The 20868-nt window shown below is 38.6% G+C and overlaps 1 protein-coding gene across 1 annotated transcript in view; it reads right to left on the bottom strand.

The window, feature by feature from the left end:
* The window catches only part of LOC114461190 (CUB and sushi domain-containing protein 1-like), a 478378-nt gene extending 467728 nt beyond the window's left edge, over nt 1-10650 (bottom strand). The window contains exon 1 of the mRNA XM_028443085.1: nt 10590-10650. Coding sequence (XP_028298886.1) covers nt 10590-10647 — 58 coding nt within the window. The 5' untranslated portion in view covers nt 10648-10650. The remainder of the gene's footprint in view (nt 1-10589) is intronic.
* Nucleotides 10651-20868: the final 10218 nt, after the last annotated feature.

Raw genomic sequence — 20868 nt, 5'->3', positions numbered from 1 at the left:
CAGTTTTTACTTCTTAAATACTTGCTCTTCTAACAGGACATGGAAAAAGATGCCCCACTTTTGTGCCTCTTATGGCTGTTGTAATGATTGAAATGTAGAAAGTCGATCCTGTGGAATCACCTTTCAGGTAAAGTGAGAAATAATATAGAGGAAGCAGGTTGGAGTGTAAAATAAATACAGGCAGGAGGAATAGATCTGCTCTGCGTTCAGGTTCTATCCATAAAATTAACAGCTCAAGTCACATTATCTCATGTAAGGTATATTTCACCTCACTAGTGAAATATATCATTTGAGACATCATTTTGGTTTAAATGCATGATTATTTTAGCAATAAACTGCCCCTGGTCTGAAAAAACAAATTTAAGACTGTAGTAGGAGATCATTTGAATGTATTGGATGGACGATATTTTATATGTTATGTACACTAACCCTTCTTAATGTGAATCAATTAGATTGTCCAACATTCCACCCTCAACAGGTCACAAATCATAACAAAAACAGCATAATTTGTCTTACAGTTCTGCAATGGCAATGTTTTTGTAATCTCTCAGAATTTTGTCTTTGTACATTTTCAAAAATGTGTAAACACTTGTACAACTATTTAAATTCCACACTCAAAGAATTCTACAATTTAACTCCATAAACAGACGGACATTTGTTTACAAAATGACATTAAACATCGTATGGCAATTTTTTTTGTTTAGCTTCAGACATAATAATCAGAATTTTTAGGTCAACAAGATGTTTTAAATTTAAGTAGTTTATTTTCATTAAATAAATGACCTTTCTTACAGATAATCCCAATTGCTCTTTTATGCAGCAGAAACAAGGGCTTTGTGGTACTGATCAGTGTGTTACCCCACACTTCAGTACAATATCTGAAATATGAGGGAATCATAGAGGAATAAAGCATACTCAACAAGCTGCAATTAAACAAATCTCTAACTCTATAAAAAATGCCAATACTGACCTTTCTTTTTACATAATCAATATGAGCTTTCCAATTAAATTTATTGTCTAAAACAACACCTAGAAACTTAACTTACTTCACTCTTTTTTATACTAATTATCATTATTGTGATTTTCACATTATCAAATTTGCTATGATTACTAAAAATCATATATCATCATGATCAAATCACCCCAAAATTGGGCTCCAAAATGAAAATGAAGATGTCACATAAAGAAAAATGGATTCATATCCCATGAACCTTTAACTATATATACCTTCAAACAGAGATCAGATTATTTTCATACATTCCCACATGCAGTTAAGGGCCAATGAAAATAGTAAAAAAAAGAAAAAAAATAGATATCAGATATCAAGAGACTGTCACCCAAGAACCAATAGATTATTGATTTCAACAGTCTGTCGTATATGAGTTTTCTTATGTAGACAGATAGGAACAATGCACCAATGCTCAATTAAAGTGAAGCAGCTGAAAATAGCAGTCAACAATGAACTCTGCACAGCCAAGGACTTTGATATCAACTACTGAATACTTGCCAAAAAATATCCACAGCTGACAAAGAGGGCACTGCTACTGTGTCAGCTGGCTGAATACAAACATCGTCACATTTTCAATACTGAATGCATCATCAAAACACAGCTGGAAAAAACCAATAACAAATCACATACATGCATTGATGTTGTGTTGAACATCGAGAGAAGTCCATAATCCAGCAGAGGTGTTCCGGCTAGTGCCTTCTTTCCTCTCAGCTGAACACCTGATTCAGATCAGTAATCAAGTGGAGAGGGAGGGGAAAGTGGATATAAGGCTTAGAAACAGAGGCTGTGGCTGCGTCCGAATAGTCCCTCCTATCTCCTTTCCTATCCACTGTTCTTTGACCCCCGGAAGTGGCCAAGATAAAAGAGCGTTCAGATTTTCTGAGGAAAGGAGACACGGCTATAGGATTATTACGTCACATAGTTGAAGTGCGTCTGATCGTCAAAACAAACGTGATCACCTTTTCCTAACTCCTCTCCTCCTTTCCTTAACTCCGTGATGTCTTCCACCGGGTAAAGGAAAAGTGGATAGGAAAGGAGATAGGAGGGACTATTCGGAGCAGGCCTGTGTTCGAATTTGCATACTAACGTACTATATACTAGGCCTGGGCAATTAATCGATTTTTAGATGAATTCAAACTTGGATAATTTAAAAAAAAAAAAAAAAAAAAGTGATTTTTTTTTTTTTTTCTTTCCTTGCTACGGCGCACTTTTCGTCCCCGCAAACTTTCGTAGCTTCCCCCTCCCTCTTGTTTCTCTCAAATGCACTCAGCTAACCCCTGTTAGCTCCGCTAAAGAGAGTGAGACAGGAAACAGCGAAAAAGGGAATTGTATCGCCAGTTGTCTGGAATTAGGTTAATTGTTTCTCCCCACTGTAGCTGATGAATGTTCGTGTTGATTTGTTGGGTTTTTTCCTTTGTCTTAGGAATTTTATATTTTGAAAGCACTTTGAGATGACAATTGTTGTAATTTGCGCTATACAGTAGTCCCTCGTTTATTGTGGGGGTTACGTTCTAAAAAAAACACCCAATAGGCGAAATCCGCGAGGTAGTCAGCTTTATTTTTTACTATTATTATACATGTTTTAAGGCTGTAAAACCCCTCACCACACACTTTATACACTTTTTTCAAACAGGAATGAACATTTATCTCTTGTTTAAACACTCTCAAAGTTCAAACCTTCGTAGATTTTAAAGGGGACATATCATGATTTTAAATCCTTCCTTTTTACATATAAATCATACAGTTGTGGTCTATATAAAGCGGAACTGCAATGCTTGGGTCTAAATTCCTCATTATTATAGCTCCACAGGCTCCTTTTCTACCCCTTTTCTGATGTGATTCTGAGAGCAACTCGTTTTGGTGCGGTCTCTTTAAATGCAAATGAGACACTCCATACCCCGCCCCCTCTTCAGGTGACACTCGGTTAAACTCCACCCTGCTCGGCCATTTTTGTAGTTTGATAGAAGAGATACGGTTATGTAGCGGCACATAAACTTTTTATTCACACGTTATTTACAAAATGTCAACAACAGAAGACTTGTCCATCCAGCCTTACATGTTTGAGCCAGAATCTGACCCGGCGGAGCGAGATGAAAATGAAGATGATGAACCTGCAGAACCCTAACAAGTGAGCTAACACAAGCACCGAGCTAACGCTAGTGCCAAGCTAACGTCACAAAATGCATTTTAATACAGTCTTTTCAAAGACAAAAACGGCAAAATGAAATGACTAATGAAAACTTTAGACTTAAATTAAATCACGTAGGCCATATCATCAAGGATCTAAAATGAGCACACAGCGCTAACATATGAAGACGGTGCAACTGCTAATGCTAACAAAACAATGACAGGGACGTCTTATCATCACACTTTTTAGCGTTATTTACAGCTTACCGAAGTGCTCTGTTCGTCGTCTCCAAAGATAGAAGGAATTGAACCCTCAATCAGACAAAGTCTTTCGGCAAATCCTTCTTTATACTGGCGGAGGTTGCTGAAGCAGTCATCCTTGAAGTGCTTCGCGCGCACAAAAATGACCTTACTCACAGATGTGGGTACATTTCTGTGAAAAATAAAACTCAACCAGGCACTTTGAAAAGGTTCTGATGCTGGGAGACGTTGTAATGAAGCGTGTGGGTTACTACATCCAACAACCCAACATTTTGACTTATCCTCTCGTAACTTCGGCATCCTTGAGCTTGGACTACAAAACAAAAGCGAGAAATAAAAATGGCGGATTGCTCGAAGTGTTGGACCTGGAGTTGATGTACTAATTTGGCAGGTCTGCTGCAAATACTGTGATGTAATAGTTCAAAAAACGTAATAGAGAATAGAAAAATCGACACAGATTGAAAAATATGAGCAAAACAGAATATAAAGATATCTACGGAGCACCTGAAGATACTAATTTGATTTTTTCTGTACTTCTAAGCACTCTAAATATACAACAAAATGCATTTAAGGGCTAAAAAGGTGGATTTAGCATGATATGGCCCCTTTAAAACATAAACCTGTTTACAAACATACAGCACTTCAGAGTCACACTGCTAGCGATCAGACATTGATGCCGAACGCATTCAGAGTCTTTGTTGACAATGATGCAGCTCCTCGCTTCAGCAGGCAGTGAAACTCACTGAGTTGGATGTGTCGCTGGTGGGTGAACGCAGCATTAGCCAATCAGGACGCAGAACACAATGCACGTTCATATGATGGAAAAAAATGCATCCAAAATTGCAAAAAAAAAAAAATCTACAAAACACCAAGGCCACAAAAGGTGAACCGCAATAAAGCGTGGGACTACTGTATAAATAAAGTTTAATTGAATTGAATGGGTTTTGGTTTGTAGTGACAAGTATCACTGTTTATCTTTTAAAACAAAGTTTAACAAAAGTCTTAAGTTTGCACAATATCAATCTCCATGTTGGAAGTTGATTTTTTTTTACTATTTATTAGCATACACTGCACTATGCTACCTTTTTGCATACAGAAGTATTTTATTTCAAGAAAGAGGTTTTGCCTCCCAGAGGAGGCTCTTTATTCATGTTTTTGAAAATATATTTTTGACAAAGTGCAATATATAGCTATTAGAGAAATACAAAGATTTAGAGTTCTGCTAAGAATAAGATGCAGTGTACTCCACGTTCAAGTCATGTAGCCCTGTAAGTTGTGGCATTGTTTGAAAAATGTAATTATTTAATGTTGTTCTTCAGGTTAAGTATTGAGAGAATTCTTTGTTAATGTGTTTAAAAAGGGTGTAGCTATTAATGTGAACATTAACAATTTAGTCTCCATTCAAACTACAAATGTATTATTATTATTTCTTTTTGTAAAAATACAGCTGGAACTTTAATTCCAGGAGGTAAAAAGAGGTTAATTTTGTTACGTTTGATAAAATAAAGTCAAAACTTGTTTTGAGACATCGCTGTCATTTGTACTTTTTGTTTTCTTTAAAGAGTAGGGGGAAATATTGCGAAAAATCGCCCAGCCCTGCTATGTACTATTAGTATGATTAGTATGGGACTGTTCCCACTGAAGTATACTTCCAAGTTTCCCAAGATGCATTTCAAACCTACAATGACAAAAAACTGAACGACAATCAGGCTAAATATCTCAAATGATTCGCCATCTTTGAAAGTTCTGAATGCATTTTGAGGAAGAAAGTGACCAAGTAGAATATCATCATGTGGTCATTTGATCCATTAAACAAAAACACATTTCATGCCAACATCTCTGAGATTTTCAGAGAACCACCATTGTGCTACTGATAAAACTTCTGGCTAATTTCAAAACAAGAGCCCTATTTACAAAAGCATTAAAAAACGAATGGAAGACAAGAAGAGATGCTTTTGTTTTGAAAAAGGGATGTTTGACTTTGAGCTTGAAGCTGGTCCCAGGACAATTTTACATTTACAATGCATCATGTGGCTGTTGAGTATGAGTTGCGTGCCCACTGTGCATTCTTAGGAAATGTCCAGATATAGTATGCATCCGGGCTTATCTTGCATACTCATCTCTGCATATTATCTAATGTGAATGCACTACATAGTCATTTTGACGTCAGATTTAGTATGAGTATGCGATTTCAAACATAGCGAGAGAGTAGGAAGGTAACCATCCGGCAGAAATGCAAAGAGAGGTTTTGGGAGTCCTTGCCTCTTACTGCTCGACCCCGGTGTAAGTTTGTTATTTTGGCAGTGCAGATAGCAGTAGTGTGGTTTTGTATGTGATTGTGTTATAGGTTTAGAGTTTTTGTGTTTTTATGTAAGTAGTATGACGCTGGATGCACAGCCCTTTGTAGGGTTAGCCTAGCATCCTGCCAACTTTTGTTTAATTTGGCCAGATTCTCCCGTCATTTTTTCTTTGCTTTAATTATATTTCTGTTACTTATTCATAAAAACAATTGTACTTTTTATTTGTATGCTTTCCTATTAGCTGTTATGGCCTCTGGGTATGCCCTGGCGTTGTAAGGGGCTGTAACAAGAGGCCCAGAACATGTCAGATATTCTTCACTCCTGTCTCTCTATCTCCATCTGCTCAGCTGAGGCCACAAGCATCACACAAACCGCAAGCTCCAACAGGGCTGATGGAAGCTTGTTCTTTGACAACCTGAAGAGGGTCTGTCAGAGATTTGTTTTATTCAAGATAATAAAACTTCTTATTGTGTGCTTTATGTATAAATAATGTTTTACATCAATGAATAAACATCTATGGTTTTTTTTCCAACAGGTCATCCTCAAAGACTGTTGTAATGAGTAATGCTGCGTTCACACAGGATGCGTCACAAAATGTTTGTGTGACCAGATTACATACAAGTTAATGGATAGACTCGTTCCAGAGGCAAAATCTTTACTGTGGGGCAGTGCAGTCTGATCTGCGCGTCAGGTGCGTTGGCCGGTTTTTCGTCATTATCGCACATTCGCTCAAGTTGAAAATATTGAACTCCTGCGACTGTTTTGCATGACGAAAGCCAATCAGAGTCTTTATTGACGACAACGTCAAGCTGTCAAAATGGACACCGGTCTGTTCATCCATTCAACCGTGGAGTAGAAGCTGTGTGACCACCTGGAGCTGTATGACACGGCCTTTATAACCGGGACCGGGCTAGTAAGGATTTTGCATTTAAGAGAACTAGCTTTCACTGGTGGTTTATGTTTATGAGAGGAGAAAAATGAGCACAGCTCCTTGCTTCAGCAGGCAGTGAAACTCACCAAGTTGGATGTGTTGCTGGTGGGCGGTGCTTCGCTTCAAACGCGCATAAGAAGCAAATGGGGACATTTTTGATCTTGCGAAACTTGCAAAATGTTTCGTGCGGCAGGCGAGTCCTGTGCCACAGAAGACGCATTCGGTGTGAAAGCACCCTTAGGGGATTTTGATGAGACTGATGTACCCACTATACTGTGCTACAAACAAGCGGGCAGTCTCACTTGTACTGTTTCTGAAACTGGAAACACCCCTCACCTCCTGCCCCTACTTTCATGAGGATAAATTACAGAGAATACTTTCTGCAAGATTGGCCTGTTGGAATTCGAGGTGGAACTAGAGTATTTGGCCTGATGAAGAAGGAACATTTTTTGGACAGGCTAAAGCACACGCAACACAAAATGTTCAAATGACAAGTCCTGACTGTTCCTTTTAGACAATCATCACCCTATGGAACTCCTGAGAAACACATCTACTCTGTCTGCAAAGTCTGAATGCTGCATCAATTTCAGCAATTGTGGTCTTTGCTCACTCACTAGCAACATTTACCAACATATGCCCAGGTTTCCCGCAATCTACCCATTCATAAACAATGTCTTTAAAGGATTCAATGTTCCCCATTATCAGTCTTTAATTGGCCCCCGTCTCCTCCTAACCAAAGCCAGGCCTTTAGATTCCCTTTATTTGATATGGACATCACAATAACTTTGGTAATCCAGATGTGTTGTTTTGAGAGTGTTAGCACATATGCTAATTTACAACACCTGTCCACAAGAAGCTTTTAAAAAAGTAAAAATAAACAGATATAATAAGAAAGTAAGGAGGAAATATGCACTGCACAAAACATTACAAAAAGAAAAACAATATTCAAAGTTAAATACAGTCTTAGTTATTGGGCAGAGGCAACATGGGCAAGCGAGAAACCAGGTAAAACTATTAATGTGAAAACTGTTGTTTTGATTTTAGCCATTTGTTAAGTTCATTGTTGTAAGCATTGTTTGTCACTAGTCTCCAATTTTAGATGCGTGGGTAGAGAGTTCCAAAGTTTTGCTCCTTTCACAGAGAGCAGACTGACCAAAAGAAGTCCTGCATCTACCTCAACTCTTTAGTAAGTACATAACATATTAGGCCATTAAAAAGCAGGTTGAATAGTCCACAATCCTGCTCAAAATCACTTTTGTTATACTGAGTGAAATGGTCCTGCCACCCTGAGAGTAGTCAATACAATGTGTATTCGGAAAAAGGAACAAAAACAATCAGATCTCTGGACAGCTGGAATCCTGTAAAATCGCCGACCAATCCCTGTTATTCAGTCTGAATGGAAAGAACCAATGAGATGCCTTGATGTCTCATCTTTCCCACGTATCCCTCTCTTATCTTGGTGTGTATACTTAAGTGACACCATTCTCATAATTATCGAGCACAAATAAGGCATCTGAAGGGCCTAAAAAGTGATGCAGAACTTGCTGTCTTATTTATTTTCTTCCGGGTAATTTATTATTTTTATATCAGATGCGCTTTGAAGCTTGTGGGGGCATGGCATTGGACGGAGCTCTGACGGGAGCATACGGGCAGGGGAGGAGGTGGTGGAACTTACGAGGTCTTGCTAGCACAAACTTGTTCGCTTTCCAACAGTGTAGAGTCACTGATTAAAGCAACATATTCAGCCAAAAAAATTAAGGTGCCCACATTTTCTCTACAGCTCTACACAAGCAGAGCCAAACCTAAACAGAAACAGAACAAGAAGAAGAGCCCAGAAGTTTCAGCCTTGTACATGTCGAGCCACATGCCAATAGCTATGTGATTCCAATGTGCTCTCTTCCAAAAGTATAGGCCCACAATCCAGACACTTACCAGTACATTTGTCAAACTATGACTCAAATGCTCGGAGTCAGGGATCCTGCAGGATTTGTGAGGTTTTAACCCAATGCAGGACCTCCAGACCCAGAAACTGTTTCATTTCCTCTGCCATCAGACTCCTAAACAGCTGACATGGGGTGGGGATCCTGAACTGATTATAGCCAAAAGCTATGACTGCTGCAACAGTACCTACTAAAGTACTATTTATTCCACTGTTGTTCTTTTTGCCGCATAACATTTTCTATGTTTTTTGTGAAAGCATTTTGATTTTACTTTATACTAGCCTACTGAGCTTTGGTATTTAGTGTGGACAACAAGGAAATAAAAAAATGTTGTAGAAGGAAAGCTGTTTCCTTACTGTATGACAAAACCAAATTTATTTTTGATCTGATTCAGTTACAGAAGCGTATTGGTTCTATAGAACTCAGCTTTGTCGCACAAAGCATATTAGATTACCAATTACCTAGAATAGAATACACCTTTATTGATCCCCAGAGGGGAAGCTCACTGTTGTCTTTTTAAAACGTACTTTGTGATTTTATTGAAAGTACAAGTTTTCTAACTAAAACCCTATTGATATTGAAGACAGCACACTCCATACAAGCGCTGGGAAATATATTGTGATTCAAAATATGTTGAGTTTTCTATTTTGACGATATAGAAAATAACAATATCACCTATATTGAAATGCATCTATATCTATAATTTTTCACTTGTTTTTGTTCATACAATCACACAGTACAAATCACATCATACAATTAATTTAATATTATTCATAGAGTACAGTCCAATAGTGTCCTTTACGATTTTTCCATATTTTTGAAATATATTTTTTCGAGCTTATTTTGTATGAAAAAATTATTGTTTTAGGAATCGCTACGTCTCAAAACATTTTTTATCATCAAATTTAACCCAGAATGTTCTTTCTCGTAAGACTTTATTCAGTTAAAAATATCAAGTTTAATATTGTTTATCACCATTTTGAGAAAAAAAAATATATAGAGATATGAGTTTTGGTCCATATCGCCCAGTCCTATATCATACCATATAACAGTTCACCCCGGATGACATCAGGGTTGTCATGGGGTTGTTGAAATAAGTGGTAAGAAAACAATGGATGCACATTTCAAGCCGTGACCCTAACTTCTATTTAATGTAGGAATGACTGCAGAAAGAGCCGTTCACACAAGAGTAAAAAGTGTGACAACCCTCCTCGTTCTTCTATTTCCAGGTTGACAGCTTGCATGGATGTCACTGGAATACAGATCAGGACCCACATCCACACACTGAACACCTATACATTCAAAATCAGGAACTGTTCTGTGTGAGCAAAAAAAAAACATCTGATCCCGACTGAAACAATATAGGATTAAATTCAACAAACCATTTTCTTGGTGGCTGAGAGGTAAGATCAGATGGAAAGCACACATGCATGGGGATGGTGGGGGGGGGGAAGAGAGGAGGAGTGCACACAGAGAAGCTATTGATAAACAGGGTAACACCAAATAACACTTCCTTCTCTACTTGTCCATGTGAATCCATGCTCAGCATCCAGCTTCAGCTTCTGGCAGGGGTTCCCTCCTGTGTTCTGGGGGCAGCTGTAGTGTGTGTGGGACGGTCCACCGTGGATGGTAAACTATGTCACATCCTAAACTTTGACTTCAGTGCATCCCACATGTGTTCTGCTGTCCAACTCAGCCATGGCCATACTGAACCCTCTCCTCACACAAACTCATCCTTGTTTTACATGTGTGTGTGTGTGACTCTCACCCACCCACATACACACACACACACACACACACACACACACACACACACACACACACACACACACACACACACACACACACACACACACACACACACTAACTGCAGCAGCAGCAGCACACGCACTACCTTTAATTCCCACTCTGTCGTGAGCGCGCTCACGCATCCCTGCGCACATTGCGATCCCCCGCTCCAGCACGCGCGCACACGGGAGCACGTACATTGGCGCGAGTGAAAAAAGCTCCATGAAACTCACCGGTGGACGCAGAGAGAAGCCCGATGATGAGCCCCAGCAGGAGGGGAAGCAGCAGCATCTCCGTCATTGGGCTGGGAAATAAATCCAGGCTGGTTTAATTTGGTAACCCTCTCCCCCACCTCGCCGCTCTGCTCGGCTGGAAGAAGCGGAGGGGGGGTGCAAAAGGACGGCCGCCCCCACCTCCAAAGAAATGAGAAAAAAAACAGCCGAGGATCAATGACGAGAGTCCGGAGCACACATGTCCATCGTAACCTCAGGACAGGACAACAACCAGTGACTGGTTGGCGGTGTTAGATCTGGCAACGCGCCGCTGGTGTGAGCTGTCATTGCAGAGAAGGTGATGGATGGAGAGATGATGGAGAGAGAGAAAGAGGGACAGTCTGAAGGTCCGCACGGCACGGCGGGCGAGCGACGACTGAGACAGAGAGAGGGAGAGAGAAAAGGGGGAGACCAGAGAGAGTGAGAGAGTGAGAGAGAGAGGTGGAGACTGAGCAACAGACAGTGAGAGGTGGAGGAGAAGGAGGAGAGGCGGATGCCTAACAGACAGAGGAAGGAGAAGGCATTGGAAAAACCAAGGGAAAGTAGAAAAAAAAGTGATAAAGAAGAAGAAACTAAATGCAAGGAATGGAAGAATTATTAGCTGCAAAGATGGACAGTGAAGAACTGAGAGAGATTTACATTGGAGAAAGGTGACAGAAACAGGAGGTGAAAGCAAAAGGAAAAGTCTGAGAAATGTTTTATGGCCATTTTAAAGTTTATATTGGCAATACTGCAAGCAGAGCTGGCTTTATGTCATTCAGACCTAAGGCCGAAATCAAGACATTTCAATAAATTAGTTACAGATTATTAATATTTAATTAAAGCTGTAATATGTTTTGTGTGTGTGTGTGTGTGTGTGTGTGTGTGTGTGTGTGTGTGTGTGTGTGTGTGTGTGTGTTATTTGGTCAAAAATCCATAATCATCTTTGAGCAAATTGAAATCCAAAGTGTTCTGAGTAGACAGTGAATGTCTTCTCCTTCTCCTGGCCCTGTGAATGAGCTTCATGAGGAGTGTGACGCTGGACTTCAGTCAATCAGAGATCTTACTACCAACAGGGTGAGCCCATGAGTTGTTTTAAGCATCACTATTGGCTGCTCAAGCTGCTCGTCAAAAGTCAATGCACGGTCCCGATCTGAGAGTTGGGACAGTCCCATGGCTTTGTATTCAAGCTGAAGTCTCTAACGTGGCTTTTGCGCACAGCGGTTACATGACAAATCAAGAGGAGAAAGCAAGACTAAGGGGGAAAAGCAACAGAAGGTTTGGCACCCCTCCAGAAGATGCCAGGAAAGTCGCCTGGGTTGCCTAGCGGCAAGACCGGCCCTGACCTCAAGAGTTGTTATCAATTATAGCATCACCGATACTGAGCCAATGTCTAAGATTGATGTATCATGATCATCAAACTGCTGACCTTTACTTAATTTAGTGATTTTTTCCTCTGCATTATTTTTGTTAAAACCTATAGGTAGTGATGGCCTAGTGGTTAAGGATGCTGACTTTGTATTCAGAGGGTTCCCGGTTCAAGCCTCACCTGCGCCATCACTATGGGATGTTGAGCCCCTTCACTATGGGATGTTGAGCCCCTTCACTATGGGATGTTGAGCCTCTTAACCCCGAACAGCTCCCCAGGCGCCTCAAAATGGCTGCCGACTGCTCCCCAGGGATGGGTTAAATTGCAGAGGACAAATTTCAATATATATGTGTAACAACATATATACATGACGAATAAAGGCTTAAAGCCCAGTTAATTTAAATTTTTTTAATTTCATTTTTTTAAAGGACAGAACATGGGCAAAGATTATTTGTGACTACAAGATAATTTATTATTACAACAAACATTTTTGTTCAGAAACAATACAACTGTATGAAACAAACAATGTTTTTTCTCTCAATTAAACAAAGTGCAAAGGATTGTCACTTAAGGGCAAATATATATATATATAATTTCTCCCCCTTTAATGCACTTCTTTTTTGGATTCCTTCTCAATAAAAAATTGTACAAAAACATTACAACACAGCAAATGTTATAAGAAAAGTGTGGGCAGACACAGAGAGCCAGATTTACTTCTTTTTGAAACTAGGGCAGTCTGGTTTCAGGCGAGAAAACTAGAGGATCGATCTTTTTACACTAGTATCATTCAATATCAATACAAAGATTGGTATGAATGGTATCGATATTTTGGATTGACCTGCCCAACTCTAGTATATAGGCTACCTTGATGAGCAGCATGATAACCATTTCAGTATTTCAACAACTTCATAGATTCCCTTTTTGCTGCTTCTTTGCTATACTTTGCAACCGCTACACTGTTTTCTTCAGAAGCAACATGAACTTGAATCTGTTAGCATTGCCCATCCATGACCCTGTCACAAGTTTACTATTTATTCCTACTCGAGCTTTTGGCGCATTAGAGCAGCTCTATGAACATTTCCATTGGGGAAAAACAGGAGGTGGGGAAAACTCAGGACCTTTGAAGGTGTGGTTGATGAAAACAGATGAAGCAAGTGGAAAAGTCAAAGGAAAGACTCAAACAATGGAAAGTAAAAATGCTAGAAAAATTGAGTAGTAACTTTAAATTAAAAAGACGGAACATTTTTTGGTGTAAAAAATAAGAACATCAAGATTAAAATGGAGTGAAAGAAAAGAAGAGTGAAGAAAAAGGTGCATGACGGGATGGAAGCGGGTATTGCCAGCCCAACTACACTTACCTACTCACACACACTCCTACACACATTACACACTGTCAGTCCCATTTTTAAACAATGACTTGAGAAGGTCGCATGATGTTAAACACACACACATCACAGAATCTCTTTTCACTTCTTGCCAATCAATCTCAGTACCATGTAAAGACTTCTCTGATTTTCTCATCTCCACTTGTGTGTGTGTGATTGTGATTCTAAATGAAGCCATGAGCCAGTTATTGATCCCAGGTCCTTGGTGGCATGTGCAGAGGATCACACTAACAAGATTACAAAGATACAAACAATGTGGAGACTTAGCCTGCTGAGCCTCGGAGAAGACTTAACAGCAGCAACAGTTTAAGGCCAACACAAATGACTTTACACCCTCTAAATGTAGCCTTTTAAAATATGTCACAGCAGGTGTCATCACAGGCTTTTACACCCTGACAAGGGAGCCAGAGTAGTTCTACAAATCAAGAACCGCCATCACTTTTTTGACACAATGACTAGTTTTTGTTTGTTTGTTGTTATTTTATGGATCCTGAATGAGGAGTTGTTGTCTGTCCACTTTATAAAAGGCAATAAGCTACCAATACAAGTGTTCCATTTAAATGTTCGCCACAATAAACATCAACATTACTATCAAAATTAACCAATGACTCTCAAAAATACCGATACATTTTTACAAATTGTATTTGTTCCAGCACATAATATAATCAAAGTATGACCATTTTAAGCATGCCATATTATTATAAGAATTGTTTGATAATAATGCTTCAAGTTAATAGAAATCAGCCTTGGGAGCCATAAATGAATCTAATATGGATGATTTATTTTTGATTTTATTTTTTTGTGGATCTATGTTTGCTGCATTTTTCAAATTACAATAAGCAGCCAGCATGAGTTCTTCTAGCAGTTTGAGCATTTAAATAAACATTAATTTGAGCTAATCCTCATTTTGCCATAGACCCCTCTGGGTCCTTTGACCACATCTTACAAGATTTATTTAGCTTCAGCAGCTTGTTTTCCCTTCTTTTAAATATTTCCTCATTGTAGATGTTGTTAATCTCTCATCATGCTAATCCACACTGGCAACTTCATTCTTTCATGTAGAGATACTTAACCCTTCTAACTTTGATATCACCTCCTCTGCGCACGTGCATGTGTGTGTGTGTGTGTGTGTGTGTGTGTGTGTGTGTGTGTGTGTGGGTTGAGCCATTTCGCAGCATTACTGTGAGTCATCCATCAAGCTGGTAGCTCCTGGTGCACTGGGCAAGTTTAGTCATTTCACATATATTTTTAAAAATATTTCTTGCATCTAATGGTGGGTGCTCCATAACAGCATACGCTCCTTAAAGACTGGTGGTGGTGAACCCCAACATGAGCTTTAATCGACATAACGCTTGTAAGCTGCACTAACTTGGAAGGACAAGAATACAAGGGTGAGATAGATAGATAGATAGATAGATAGATAGATAGATAGATAGATAGATAGATAGATAGATAGATAGATAGATAGATAGATAGATAGATAGATAGATAGATAGATAGATAGATAGATAGATAGATAGATAGATAGATAGATTCAGCACCAGGGAGAGCTCCTCCACAGTGCTCAGTGTAGTAAGGCTGCCATCTACTGGTCATCTGTAAACCATTAGACTACCACAAGCTTAAAGAGCAAAGGGGGGTGGAGGGGGGGGGGGGGGGGGGGGGAGGGGGTTTAAAGAGCAGCCTCTTCAAATGATCTACAAATTATCACAATTTAAATTGTGTCAATTATCATTATCACACGATATCTTCTACATACCATCCCGAAGATTTCTGTGAATGCCTTTTTCCAGAATTAACATTCAGAGCGTTAATCACGGGCACAGTGCATTACTTGCAGCCAAGAATAGAATGCCGTGCAGGTTTGTGCTGCAAGGTAGATTTAACTGAACACACACCCCTGCAACACCTCTGTCTGAGTAAAGTTGTTATTTTAGTCAAAGGCTAAACGCTCTATTTATTGTTAACGAGGCTACAGCATGTAGGAACCTGTTCCAGCTTACTCAGAGAGAATAGGAGGCAGAATAAACACTAGATGTGAAGTCCTCTGTACATGAAACACACAACCACAGACACAAAATCAAATAAGCAAGAGCATATAGGGAGCTGAACCTATAATCTTCAAGCTTAGATGCTGCACAGCTACCTTCCTCCTTATCAAGTAACCACCATCTGGTCTTATGGGGCAGGAATAATTGTTCCATGTTTCTGAGCTGAGTGAGGCTTTGGAATTTCCCTTTAGATCTGTGCTGATATGTTAGTAACAGAGCAGTTGTTTGCATATCGTATATGTGTGCAAAACTAGAATTCTTCAGATCCTCAAAACCCTTTTGTCTCATCAGTGAAAAAATGTCTATTCATTGGATATAGACAGAAACAAATGAGCCCAATGACTGATGTCATTATTTAAAGTGAATATTTTATTATTAAATTACATTTGAAAATATGTTTGCACATAGGACAAAAGTTGAAACAGATGCAAAGAAGCAATAAGAGAAGGTGTTTAATCAAAATATTTGATCAATACAATTAATTCTAATATTTGTAACAAAGTGTTGATAAAAGCCTATAAGTTCAAAGTTGTCTCTGTCAAGGGCATCAGCAATGTTTTTCCACTAAAGTCCCCAAAGGTCTGAAGGCTGCGTAGGCCTCTGCTCTCTTCCCATACTTTAGTCTTGCATCCCTCAGCTCTAGAGTTACTGCGTGCTTTTACAACTCTGACCACAGAGGGTCAGAAGTGACTATAAATCAAGTTTTGATAGTTATAGCAGCTCTTTGCCTCAAATGGGTCCTTCAATAACCTGTGAGCAATGACCATGAGGGTGGAAATCTGTTTTTCCTACAAGCAATTGTAAGCTAATGATTTGTCAAAAGACTCAAAAAAAGGTGAGGTGAATAACTATCTAATAAATCCAAAATCAATGTAAAACTAACATATTCTTACCTGAGGGGAAGTATTTGTCATTATATGAGGCAATCTTATATAATAAATAAAAGGTGTCTACTATAATGTTTGACAGTTTCTACATAAAAAAGAGGCTCCTAATAGATTCACAAGACCAGACAAGACAAAGCAGCACCAATGACAGATACGGTGGGAAAGGGGGAGCAGAGAGAATGCGACTGCCCTCGTCGAGAAGCAGAAGAGCGTTAACCCCCGGAACCAACCCCTCAACCCTCAGTCAGATTTCATAAAGGTCGTAAAATTACAAACTGAGATATTAGTTTTTGAAATTTCGCCAATAACAGACGATAACAATTTTTTTGATTCATCAAACTTATCCGGATCCTCTCCAAAAGTAAATGCAATCTTCCATGGTGTAAGGTCTCTCTTCAGTTAAAAATTTGTCAAAATCAGTTTGGTACTTGACATAAACCCGCTAAACAACAAACAAAATAATAAATGCTGGCAAAGTTCATGAACTGAGAAGATAAAGAACACAAGGAGCCCTCAACACTCACACTGTGACCAAACTCTCCTAAAATAGTGCAGGGAAGGTAATCAGAGGAATGGGGTTCACCTGTGAAACAGACACACACAAGGGGGCGGATTCACTTCTATCTGAAATAAAGGGTGCTAAACCAGTTGCTCCCCTAAACCGTTTGGTGATGCAGTTTCCTCACCTGCTGCGAGGAATTCACCAAGATTGCAGCAATGATTAGCGAAAAAATTAATTTGAAGCAGCAGAATTGCAGGTGTTAGTAGACAGACAAACAGACAGATTCCGTCTCCTCATCAATATCACTGCTGTCATTACTACACAAAAAGCTCTGACAGTTACCGAGTTGTGGGCCTTGCTAAAATTTTACAGAAAAACAGAGGCAGCAATGAAGTTCAGCATTAATGAAATGCATTGCTTCCCCTGCGTTAATTTATTTGCATTTCCCCCAAACCCATTTTTTTGCTCCCCTTGTGAGCTCCGCCTACTATACATATTCATTAGAGGAAAACGCGCTAAACGTATTGAGGGCGCATTGCGCAGCAGCCGCACACACCTGATTTTCTGGGGTTTGTATGGCTTATTAGCGCGTGGAGTGACCTTTGCACATGTTTTAATACCTCTAAACTTTTAGTGAATCTGCCCCAATGAGCGGTAAGACACAGAACAGAGTCTGAACCCACAACAAGACTGAGAAAACTGAGAACTGAACAAATTAGAACAGACACAAATATTAATATATTTAAACCCACAACTATAATCCCTACTACCAGACGGCATGAAGTATTTGGGGGGAAAAAGTAATATTTGGATATGATTTAACAAATATCATTGCTTTTTGTGAAACAAACTACAATTTGTTCTACAAGGCTAACAGTGAAATTCAACAATTACTACTGCGGTCAAAAACAATAAAATGTATATTATATACCTTTTTTTTATATTATGATATTCATAAACAACATGCATATCATAAAAAAATATCCAACAATAACTATGCCACTCCTTAAAAGAAATAGTTTCCCATAAGAATGACGTGTTCTTTCATTATCTGAAATGCACATAATAGTCACTTGGTGTTTAGGTCATTAAAAATCTTTATTGTAGTTTAAGGAAATACTACGTCATGTTGGGTTTGAAACAGTAGTTGAAAATTGCAAAACTGTCAAAAGTGTGTTACCCTTTAACAACATCACCCTCGATCGTCATCTTCTTCAACCTGATCGTTGATGTTAAGGAAGATAAAAAATAAAAGCAGTGGTCTTTGTGCCCCCAAATAGTGGTAGATATTTCTATTAGCGCTGAAAACTTTGCACACATTTTATTTTTTTAAATAGTTGAAAATTCTTCTTTTGAGTCTTGGCTTGAACAAATCATGTACGCGTCCTTCATTATTTTTTATATATTCATTATTCTGCTCCTATTTGATGTCCTTCAAGCAGGACTCAGTAACTTGCGCTTAGCGCTCCCCCAAAGGACCCTTTGGTTATGTCACTGTTGTAAACACTCCACTAACCCCCCCCAAACCATTTTGCCCCACCTCACAGCTACATGCGCACCTTTGCGCTCCCAAGACGGTAGCAACCGATCACTGAAAAATCCTAATACAACAGTGACACTAAAGGTGCTTTCACACAAATAGTCCCATGTGACCATGTGAACAGCATGAGGAAGAGAGACAAGTAAAATAAATGAATGATGTGGGAGTAACATGGAACGGAGTGTGTTTGTTTGTGTGCTGACAAAGCGGCTCTGAAAATGGATGGATGGATGGATGGATGGATATTTGTGTGTGTGCTGCCTGATGGAGCACTGGGTTGCTAGTATGTGTGCGTTCCTGTTGTCACGACGACAGTGTGTTTGCATTGGGCTGCCGTAAAGCAGTACGTTTTGCCACCGGGTCGGAGGCAGGAAAGTTGCAAGTGCTGTTTTCTGGCCAGAGACAGCAGGAGGAAATGAAAGACCCCCCAATCACCCCACAAACACTTGTATTAGCCTCACAGGGACTACGAGAAGGATTTATTAAGGTGAAAAAGTTACTTAGTTCTGCTTTAAAATACATTGCAAGTTTGAAAAGATTGCATAAAATCAAACAATGAAATAATCTTAGATTGTGTCCTCTCTGTACTTTCTAATAGTTCTTGCTTTTTCATCACTTAATAGTTCCTTGTGTGTGGTTCTTGGCAATGCCAGCCTGAGAGAATGTGTTTTTGTTGTACTCTTTTCTTTAGAATTTTTCTCTGTTTGCAAACCACTTATTGCAGCCACTTAAGGGAGACTGCAAGGGAGACTATAGAGTTTGATTCAAGCTAAATAGACATAGAGGGCAAATAAAGGATGACATTAGGAGAATAGAAACAATGCCTAGATAAGTGATTAGCCTTGGATAGATTGTTTTGTTTAGCCAATGAGGGCATGTGTGTTAAATTAGTCTTTTGCTCTTTTGCTATTTTAGGCTAGAATGTCTTTTTCATATTTGGCTTCACTGTGATGTATAAGTTATAGAGGTTAAGTTGTGGGCTGATTAGGCTGGAAATTAAACAAATGCCTAATGGGAAGAATTCCTGGAGCAGGTGCGACAAAACCAGTCTAGATAATTAAATCTCCAAAGAACAATCTATGCTAACTACCTAATCAATACTCATTATACCACTTTATTCACAATTATTTCAATCCAACCACTCACCATAGATGCTAGTTTTTATAGGTGGGGCGGGGCCAACAGTGGTGGTTTGTGATGTAAGAAGCCACAACGTCACAAACCTCCATTCTCAGACAATAGCCAAATTCACTTTTAATAGCCAGTTTTCAACTAACAGAGAGCACTACTGACTGTCACTCTAATGTTTCGACAAAATATGCCAAAATAAAATACTTTGACTAAAATGTCAATAGTTGGACAAGAATCAAACAGCAACCATCCTTCATATCCAAATATATTTGTTTTCAGCAGAAAAAAAAGTGGTTTTGGGATTTCAATAACCTAAGCAACTTTTGTTAAATAATAAAAGGAAACCCTGGCATTCTACCTACTCTAGTGTTGTCTGTTGCCTAAATTTATTAGTGAACTTACCAGAAAAGTTTGAGTAACTTGGTAAACATCAGAATTTTTTTAGCAGCGTATATTTAGCCTTAACCTGTCAATAAGTTTCATGTTTTGTTTTTATTTGTTTTAATTTTTGCTGAAATTTAATTTTTTTCTCTGCTCAGCTAGTTCAAAAATACATTTACTATGCAACATGATAAAGGGAATGAACTTGATTATTTATTGCACCTGATTAATCTAAGTGCTCTTCAGACTCTAATTTTTTTCATGTTAACACAGAGAATATTATATACAAACCAAACTGAGAAACAAACATTTTTATGACTCATCACAACTTATGACACAAACACACTATAAACAATATTTATACAAAAAGTACAGAAAGCACACAAAATGACTCCAAAAAACATATATTACAAAAAAATACACAAAACAACAACAAAAATAACAGAAATGCACAAAACTACACCAAAAAATATACAAAATAACTCCAGAATCACACAAAATTATACAAATTATACAAATAACAAAAACTATACAAAAAATGCACACTAATCCTCTTTTTTTACAATACAGAAAAAAATTCAACCCCACGTTATACATGACAGATGTAGAATCACAGTAAAACTCATTTAGATAAATAGCTCATAAAAAAATTTCCACGTTCATCTTCTTGCTCATTTAGCATGAATTCCGGTAGAGAATGGCTGCAGTTTGTTCATAAAAAGGACATGTTAAAATATATTCTTTTTCCATGATAATTGAATGACACATTTCTGAGGATCACTGAAGCAGTAATACTCCATGGTGTGATACCAGTCAGTTTCCACAATATTTCCTCATCACAAAGAAAAGCTTTACACTAAGGGAACAGAAATACATGACGTAATTTAACATCAAGGCAAGGCAAGGCAAGGCAACTTTATTTGTATAATGCATTTCATACACAAGGCAACTAAATGTGCTTTACATGATCAAAAGGTGCAACAGAAAACATTCAACAACTTAAAATCTATAAGAA

Source organism: Gouania willdenowi, chromosome 3 (assembly GCF_900634775.1).
Source record: "Gouania willdenowi chromosome 3, fGouWil2.1, whole genome shotgun sequence".
NCBI lineage: Eukaryota > Metazoa > Chordata > Actinopteri > Blenniiformes > Gobiesocidae > Gouania > Gouania willdenowi.
The sequence above is the reverse complement of the archived record's forward strand: the minus strand, read 5'-3'. Positions and strand labels throughout refer to the sequence as shown.